At 59.1% G+C, this 9,397-nt stretch overlaps 1 protein-coding gene across 1 annotated transcript; it reads left to right on the forward strand.

The window, feature by feature from the left end:
* Window positions 1–7,240: 7,240 nt before the first annotated feature.
* Window positions 7,241–9,180, forward strand: KVR01_009688 (uncharacterized protein; the record flags this gene model as incomplete). The annotated part of the gene is made up of 2 exons (XM_044794507.1): window positions 7,241–7,890; window positions 7,970–9,180. The coding sequence occupies exon 2, from the start codon at window positions 8,731–8,733 to the stop codon at window positions 9,178–9,180; it is 450 nt and encodes a 149-aa protein (XP_044640936.1). The 5' UTR covers window positions 7,241–7,890; window positions 7,970–8,730.
* Window positions 9,181–9,397: the final 217 nt, after the last annotated feature.

Genomic DNA, 9,397 nt, shown 5'->3' on the forward strand with positions numbered 1-9,397 from the left:
CCCGCCTCGTTCAAACATACCGCCGTGATGTATGCGTACAGCGGGAACCACCAGCCATGCAAAGCGAGTCAATCAGTACCCCCCCCTCCCTCGGGGATCACATCAGCACCTGGTTCTGGGGCCTGTTTTTCACGAAAGAGATTGGTGATGCATGCTTGGGTTCCGGGAGACAGTGCACAAGACGCGACGGCTGGTGACCACCAGTCCGGAGATGTACGCTGTCGTCGCAGGCAGCCCCTTCCGACCCCATTGTGACATTTCACTTGCTGCGGTCAAGAAGGGGCCGGGGCGAGGACGCCGATGTCTGCAACTGAGTCGGTCTGGTTATATCGCTCATTTTTCTTGCCGCGTTCGCTGCTTCAGCTGGGTGCATCGCAAATCATTTTCGTGTGATGAATCACACCTTTCAACTCCGTTCAATCTCCGGGGGACTGACAGACTTGTCCTCAAGGACAGAAGAAATCTTACGGCCCACCTCATCAGGACTTTCTGGCCCTGTTGCCTAGAGGTGACCGTTGGGACCATGCATGCTCACCCACAGCATCGGACTTACACGAGAGGAACACCACGTTACCTATTGGTCCACGAGAACGATCTCCCTAAGACCCCGGAGCATCTAGGTACAAGTCACATGAGGTTCAGCTCATGTGAGTCTGGGGGCGAGCACTTCCTCCTCGACAACACTCCATTCGGTTGTTGGGGGGTCATTCTAAGCAGGCCCCGGGCGGTCATTCACTCTCACTGCATCATGCTCAATCCACAAGCATCGGCTCTTACGACGAATCGCTCTACTCGCAATCATCCTTCACAGATGAGGCCGCTCGTAGTCGGCGCCCAAAAGCTCTATCAATCCCAAGGTGACATGATCAACTGTGTCTGGGACCGGTCGCGAAGTAAATTTGTCTGGCTGGGAGGAGTGGTCTCAGGGGATCACCAAGACTACCTGAACTATGCATCACTATGCACTCGCTCCATTGCGTGCAACTGTTGTACGGAGTTCAAGACCGGTCGAACTTGGAAGAAAATTTCTCTTGGTGGTCCCTACTTGTTCGAACAGTATTCAACAGCCCAGTACTTCTCCGCGAGCGTATCGACCACTTCTTGCCAAAATGGTCGTCTCGACGAGCAACCAGATTTCCCCAATACGTTTTGTCAAGCAAATACGTGGAGTAACGTCCACAGCGCGAAGGATGAGCTTCGACCTCGTCCCCGAATCACACTTTCATCGCTTATTCTGGGCTGTCTTTTGCGCGCACTTCACAGCTCATCTAATGGCGCGTGCTAATCCAGGCCATCAACATCGATGGCACATATCTTCACGAGCTTGGTTACATCTACTTCAAAACAGGCCCCACTACCTAGGTAGTATACATTTGAATCAATCCGAATGCTCAAGGAAAGTGGCATCCCGTATCCCACCAGCCTCTAGCCACAAGCGAAGACTTGAGACCGCCCCTAGTGCCAGCTGGCACGGCCAGAGCCACCGAGGTCGCTCGTGAATTTGAAATGACATGAGCATTGGCCCCCAAATCCGACGACCGTGGCCCATCTGATGAACAGCTATAAAAGGGCCCGGAAGAGGATTCGTACTATGTAAAACAACCCCTGGCGCCATCGAGACCATGCCGTGTCTGGCTGGGCCATGTTGATCACAGGTTGTGATATGATATGCCGGCCCGTGAGCTCTCCATCCATCGTTCATCCATCACGCCCCTATCACGTCCCCTTGACTATCAACGGGATACGCAGTCCCCGATCGGACTGCCGCGTCCCGCCTCTCTCTTAGTTCAGCCTCTCGTGCTTGGGTAGCCCGTACTTGGCTGGTCCGGGGCAGGCTACGATACCACTTGGGCGCAAAGGGAATCGCTTAGGCCAAGTTGTTTGTTTCCCATGTTCCAAGGGGACTCGTCTGTGCGCTGTAGAGAAGGCCGGAAGTTTTAACACATGCCGCTCTAGTCCAGACGCTGACACGAACACCTCCATTACGTAGTGTAGTACGGTTTCCCACACCAGCGCTAATATGTCCCGCACCACATGCGCTGGGCAGGAGATTCATTGTCTGGCAGTGTGGAAACACACCGTTAGGTAGCTGGTTTCGACAAGGGCGTATTGCGCGATTTTAGACGTATGCATAGGACGAACTCACATGTGCTTGTCGCAGTTGACGAGTCGTCATAGCTTATCAGTAAATCTAACCCATAAACAGCCAAGTCATGTATGGCTCTATCCAAAACGGCATCGATGCCTGGCGATGGCGTCGCCGCCACAAAGCAAGCTCGTCGCAGCCCGCACCACTGGTCCATCCACACCATTGTACAACATCGATGTCTGGTGTTGTCCTGGCTAACCGGCCACCCCAGGGACATGTCTACTTAGTCATGTTGTCGTAAAAACTCTAATGGACAGGATTTTCCCCGAGTTTCGCCCCCCTCAGGCACAGCAAACAAGGACCGCGCGAGGTTGCCTCATCCCGACAGGGAGATATCTCGTCAACCTTGTCGTTGCAACGCGAACCATTGCCGACGCTGGAGAACCTCGTGTGGTGAAACGACGATTTGGTTACTGCTGGGACACACGGGGAAGACGCGACCTGCATCCAAGGCCCCGGGGACTGCATGGCGGCAGAGCCCTGAGATGACGAGTCAAATCAACCAAGCGCTAACTTCGGTAGTTTGATGAGTGTATGCCGGCCCGCCGGCGATCCCCTAACGAGTCCAAGTTCTTGCAGAGTTGTCCCGCGGTAATTGCAACTGGTGGCTGGACCCGGGGAAATGGACCAGCCGCGCGAGCTCACCGTGATGGGTGTAGTATGGTGGGCTGGGTGGTAGTGTGGCGAGGCGAGAGGCGAGGCTAGCCGTACCTGTGAGCCTGGAGTAGGCGGCTTGGTTCAGGGCCCGTCGCCGGAATCAGCAATAGCATGGATTAAGCTCTCGTGCTGGAACTCGATGGACCATGATGGCGCGCATTCCAGACCCAGGCACACTTCTGCTTCCGCCCAAAGAGATGGAAGGGCATCGCCAGGGATGAGGCGAGGGAGGCAAGGTCCGGGACCACTGCTCCTTGAACTCTGCACCTAGCCTTGCAGAGCACAGGCATTACTTGCCATTAGAGGCTGCGCAGGCCCAAAGAATAGGCTGATTATGTGTCAAGCCGGCCATGGGCCGGTGTCGTTGTAGTCCAGCGGCAGACGCTGATGGGACAACGGGCGGGCAAGGCTTCGAGGCTGGCGTGGTATCGCCCTGCTGCCCACGCCCGCGGACACAGGGAGCACCCAGTGAGGCCGGTGAGGATCGACAGCTAAGTCCCCTGGCGAGCATCATGGCATCATGTTCCCTGCCGCACCTGGCGCCCTGCAAGCCTAAAATTCGCATCGCATCGCATCGCATCACAGTGCATCCGCGCCCACTCGTGGCCAGCCAGTACCGGCGCCGCATGCAACCCGTCGCTCATGCAAGCGACATGAACCCAAACAATGGCCGCAAGTGTTGTGCGGCGGAACTTCAGTCGTGAGGGACACTCGACCTACTCGTCACTTCCCTTCCCTCCCGCCCAGCTTTCCCTTTGCCTCCTCCTCCGGCTCGCTCGCAGCCATATGCATATGGTCCTCGGCCGAGTCGAGCCGGGTCGAGCCTAGCCGAGTCAGCCCGGGCAGCTGCAGCCAGCACTGGCCGGGGCACGTTCGCCGCCCCGCAGTAGCAGCGGGCACTACAGCCATCCATCGTTTAGTTGAGGGTCGTCCATGATCTGTTTCCAAGCTGCAGCAGCCGCATGCAGGAGCTGTTTAACTCGCGTGAGATCGCCGCAGATTGTGCATAGCCCTGGCATGCGGATCGTCTCCCCGGAACCGCTTGGCTGTACGTCTTGGACTAGGTAGCACGCAGTGGCATGCTACGGCGCTGGGAGAGTGGGCCGACAGCACGAGAAACGCCCATCTGATCTGCTAGGTCTGCACGCTCAGCACTGCAGAGGGGATGAGATGATGCCCATACTGCCAGACTGCCAGGACTGGCCTGATTGGCATGCGTCCGGCGTCGAGATCTCGCCCCCCCCCCCTCCCCGGGTTCGCATCCCGTCGCGAACCATGTTGTCCCACCCCCGTCCACCAGGCCATATGAGCCGCTAGCCCTGTGGACCGTGGCTGGCTGCGCGAGCGTCCTGGTTCTCACCTGCATGCAGCCAGCCAGCCAGCCAGCCACACGGATGGCGAGGGTGCAGCGAGCCCGCCTTTCAAGGTTTGAACTCGCAGCAGGTCAGCGTCACATGCTGCATTAGGGCGCTGGCTGCTATCAAGCAGCTGCGGCTATCTCGCCTTGGGCGATTAGAGTTTGGAGGGCTGCCAATGTATTTGACGTTTCCAGCGGCTCAAGCTTTTTGTGGCACTATATCAAGCCCACGCACGCAAGCCCGAGGCGCGGGCGGGGGCTCCCTCGAAGCCCCGGACTCGCCAGACGCGAAACTCAATGCCGGGCGCTCGGGTGCAGCGCAACAAAAAAAAACATGGGCGGCTCTGGCAGCAGCTCCCTCGGGGCCTGGGTTTGGGGATGCTACGCCAGCGGCATCACGGTCTGACGGGTGGCTCGCAGCCTCGCCTACAAGTTCTGCGGTGGCCCCGGCGACCCCATTTCTTTTGCTTCGTTAGTTAGTCTCGATAGGAGCAAAGGAGTCGACTTTGTCATCTGTCCGTCATAGCGTAGCAGTGCAGGTGGACCGACGAGGATGATGACGAAGGGGTTAGGGGCCACTCAGAGGTCTCCACGGGCGGTTTTGAAGCTTCTTCAAATGCTTCTCGAAGCTGTGGGGCCTCGACGAGAGCCGTGCGAGGGCGTGGCGCCGTGTGGTCTGGTGGTGTGGACGGAGCTGCTGACATGTGGCATCGAGGCAGCCAGGCAGTTTGGTGGTGTTTATCCTGCGGTGAGCCGAGATCAGCCAGGACATGTTGTGAGTCGTGGGCCGATGCTCCTACCCAGGCAAGCCAAGCGTGTAATGACCAGAGGAGGGGTTGTGGTCAGGCCCTCGTCAAGCTTTCTGACAGCAGAAGCCGAAAGGGGGAGAAGGGGGGGCCAGAAGCAAGAGCACTGGCAGGGCCACGATGCAATGTGCCAACCACGCAGCCAGGGCAGTCAGGGCAGTCAGGGCAGCCAGGGCAGTCAGGGCAGCCAGGGCAGTCAGGGCAGCCACGACCAGCACCGCCGGATAGGCAAACCGGACACGTGCAGATCATGCGGGGGGGTGACAGAACGGGAGCGTCGCCGGGATCGCCAGTCGGGGAGGGGCGCACCCTGGCGTGCGTGCCCTGGTCCCGACTGTCTTCTCAGCCGAAGGGCACCAAAATGGCGTGAGAGGCACCTTGTTGACAGATGCGCCACTTGTGGCCCCCGTACTGTCGTACTGCCGTACTGTGTAGGTATTCGGGTAGTCAGGACCATGTACCACGGTAAAGAGGAGGAGCCTCACCTGAAAGAGGCAAGCCATCCTTCAATCTTGGAAATGAGGCCCCCCGATTCGACACCTGGTCCTGCTCGTGCCAGGCGCGACTGACGATATTCTCCGATGCCACCAGGAGGCAGGGTTCAGCGGCAGGGTTCAGCGGCAGGGTTCAGAGGCAGCTCTGGCAGCTCTGGCAGCTCCGGCAGCTCTGGCAGCCAGCAGCTTTCTGCCCCCCGTGCGATGGCTAATTTCGGGCGAAACACCTCCCAGCCCAGCCTCCCCCCCACACGAGCTTCTCACCGCCCAAAATAGCATGGGTGGCCCGCCCCAGTAGCCCCAATATCCAGCTGCCAGGGTCCCGGCTCGGCGGGTGGATATGTCGCGCCAGAAAACAACATCTCATCCGCGCCCCTCGATGGGCCTGCCGAGTGACTTGCTGCGCCTGTCACTGACGGCCTGGCGGTTTGACTCCGCCAAGGCCACCTGCCTCTCGTGTTGACCACGTCCCCGAGCAATATTGGTCCCGGAAGAGAAGACAAGGCCCCAATCTGGCCGCCCTGCCTGCCTGCCAGCCTGCCAGCCTGCCTCGTGCCTCCTTCCACGCACCGTCGCCATCGCCGTCGCCGTCGCCGCCGTCCCCGCCCCGCCCCCAGGCGTCGTGCCTCTGCCCATGCCTACAACGCGTGTTACAAGATAACCCCAAATAACCCCCGCGTGGCGCAGAGCCGAGGAGCTCCATCGCCCGGTCCCAAGGTAGCCGTCACTTACACGCGCCCCCGGCGGTTTCCACACCACCACACCACCACAACACCAGCACTACACTACTCGTGGGTGCCGGGGCATGCCACCTGGCTCCCGCCGTCCCCGCGAGACGGCGTGCTCATGGACTTTTTCACCTACCCGACGCCCGTCTGGCCCCTGTTGGGAACCGTGGCACAGCCACGCTCCCGTTGCCCTCCATCTCAGTCGTGCTCGCTACCGCATTCGATCGTGCTCATACACGCTCGTCACACAGTACGTTTGTCTCGGCACGGCGCGGGGGCTCTGGGGGGGCTGGTGACAGCTCCATCTCCGGACGATCCGTTGACAGGTCCGCCGTGTCGGTATTTCCGCTTCCTATTTATGAAACCACCGGTTCATGCAGATTCGCGAGCCTTGCGCCTGGGAAGGGGGAGAAAAGGGGAGAAGGGCATGGGGCTCGGGGCTCGGGGCTCGCGGGTCGCGGCTCTGGAATCGACGTGTCGCGTTGGCAGATATGATCGAATTGGGAGATGTGACGGAGTGCCAGCGGATCTGAAAACTCCGGGGAACAGATGGGGACACAAGAAAGCAGGGACATTGATACTCCGCCCGTGGCATAGGCTGTTGCTCGTAGCGAGTACATGCAGTTAAACAACCACCTCCAACTGCCCGCATCCGGCAGCTAATTAATTACCTAGGTACTTTGGTGGCCAGTGAGCCACCAGGCCAACTGCTGGTTTCCCAATGGGGAAATCCCAGGCACCGCCACTGCTCGTTTGAATATGCAGAGGTCGTATTTCTCCGTCTCAACGAGCTCTGCGATGGACTACAGGTGTCTCAACGCCCCACCGTGGCTGCGCAGGTTCGCCTGTCTGGTGCGCGCCGTACTTCAAAACGACGGCGCCTTGATTGACAGGTGTTGAACATGCCACACTGCCGACAAGGACCCTAGCACAGAAATTCTCCGGCTTAGCAGACGCAGGAGGTCGGATGTCCGTCGCAGCGGCACCTGAGATCATTAAACTTGGACCGGCTGGACTCAGTGTCAGACTCGCCTGTCGTGTGTTTCGGCGGGCGTTTGACTGGCTTTTGTGCCTGTCCTGATGCCATTCCCACTGCCTCGCACTCGTATCTCAGGCAGGAACAACGACACTAGCACGGCCTGGTTGATGTTCTACGGGCGTGCCTTGGTCAAAGGGCCAGACGTCTTTGCATGGCGCCCCCTGGGCAGCTTGTCCATGCCGCCCGCCGCATGGATGCTTGAAGTGCGTGACAACTTTGCCCGTCTGATGAGCCATGCCTCTATCGGGAGGGTTATCACGCCAGAACCCCCCAAGATATCGCCCAAGATTGGCAGCACGTCTAGTAAATAAGCCAGCTGACAGGCCATGAGCTGCGCATGGTTTGATGACCTGCGCTGCCCTGCCGCCATCCAAGTCTTGAAGTCCCCTCCCCCCCCCACTCCCCCCTTGATACCGTTGCATCAAGAGAATTGACAGCCCTGCAACGATCACCAAGACCCTGACGGCCCCGGCCCTGCCTGATAGTGATCCGACGTAGGTACAGGAGATGGCGCCAACAAAATCGACGTGGCGTATCTCGGCCGGCGAGTTGACTGATCACTTGCCCGCCATGTGTCGTGGGGGTGCGGCGTTCCGCCAAGGAGCATCGTCCCTTCAGCCCCACCATCCGAGCGTACATATTCGTCTTGCTTCGACGCCTGTAAGGACTGCAGTGCACATTCGAGGCCATTGGCCTAGCCTTCTGAGTCCCAGCGCTGATTCCCATCGGACGCCACCAGCCGCCACCAGCCGCACTGTCGCTGGGCTATCGTGTCGCGAAATGGGTGATGCCTGGCCCCTGTGAAGGGACCGATTCAGCCAGCTGCTCGCAACAGGCTTGACTCCTGAAGCAACGGAGTCGCGTGCCCTGAACCGGTACTGGACAGGCTGACGGTCCATCCAATGGTCAGCCGAAGAGGGTTTTCAGCACACTTTGCCGCGCCCGTGCGAGCAATGCCAGCCAGCTGCCAGCTAGTAAGCGAGGTGAAGATCACCGTCATCAAGATCAGGCGAACAGCGGGGCGACGGAAGAGGCCCAGACGGTCCGGCTCCGATGGCGAGATGCCTTGATGTCTCGGCAAAGGGCGTGCCCGGGCAATGAGGCCAGGCTGTCTGTACACAGTCAGTCATTTCCATGTTCACAAGCAAGCGAGATTTCCTGGATACTCTTCTGCCACCGCGCCCCTGAGATTACGAAACAGAGCGCCCGTCGATCCAGAATAATCCCCAGCGATGGGCTCCTCCTCCCTTGTGTGTAGAGAGCTGTGCCGTCACACAGAGGCCCGCTAGCATTCGAGACCCGCAATGCATAGTTGGCGAAGGTTGGAGGATCCGGCTCAGAGCGTGTGCAGGCCGTGCGCGGCTGAACGTTGAAGCAAAATTCAGGGACTCTGCTGGTCAGTTGACCCAGCGCCTGAGCGCACAAACCGCTTGAGCCATTGCCGCCAACGGTAAGCGCGTCTCGCTTGTACTGGCCGACCTTGACAGGGCCAACACTCGGATGGTTGTGGTGGAAGGGAACACGTTTGCGCGCAGCTGCCAACATTTCCACAGCACTCGCTGTGTGAGCTTGCTGGGTGCTCGAGGCAGTGAGGGCGAATCCAGCGATGTATGGAGACGACTGCAAAATGTTGCAGGGAGTCCACAAAAGTCCTGCGGAAATCTAAACCCAGGAGCCGACCGGATTGTTCATGATGCTCGGCTGCATGATCCTCCCAAGTCTCTGACACGTTGGACCTGCATTGGGCCCCGCCTGCACCCCGTCTTCGCACAGCAGGCTGCAGACGGCAGCCTCCTCTCACAAATCCCACGACTAGACCCACACATGAGCCTAGCCAGCAGTGGGTGCCGGGGCTTTGGCAGCCGGCCCGAGGGTGCTTCTCATCATGTCGAGTCGCGAGAGCCGACGATCGGAGGTGAACAAGTCAATATCGATGGACTGGGTTGGTGAGGCGTCAATCCGTAACTGCTACAGGAGGCATACCGAGAAGTCGATTTTTTTTTTCTTAGTCGAAATGAAGGTTGACGTCTGGGTCCAACTGGGGTCTCCTTGTCACTAACCCCCCACCATAGGATCGCGATGGGCCCACTCTTTAGCTGGCACATCTACAGTCAGCCCTTATTAAGACCACCCTGACAGCCAGCCTTGATATCATCGTGGTACATTC

Source organism: Diaporthe batatas, assembly GCF_019321695.1.
Source record: "Diaporthe batatas strain CRI 302-4 chromosome Unknown Contig00012, whole genome shotgun sequence".
NCBI classification, from domain to species: domain Eukaryota; kingdom Fungi; phylum Ascomycota; class Sordariomycetes; order Diaporthales; family Diaporthaceae; genus Diaporthe; species Diaporthe batatas.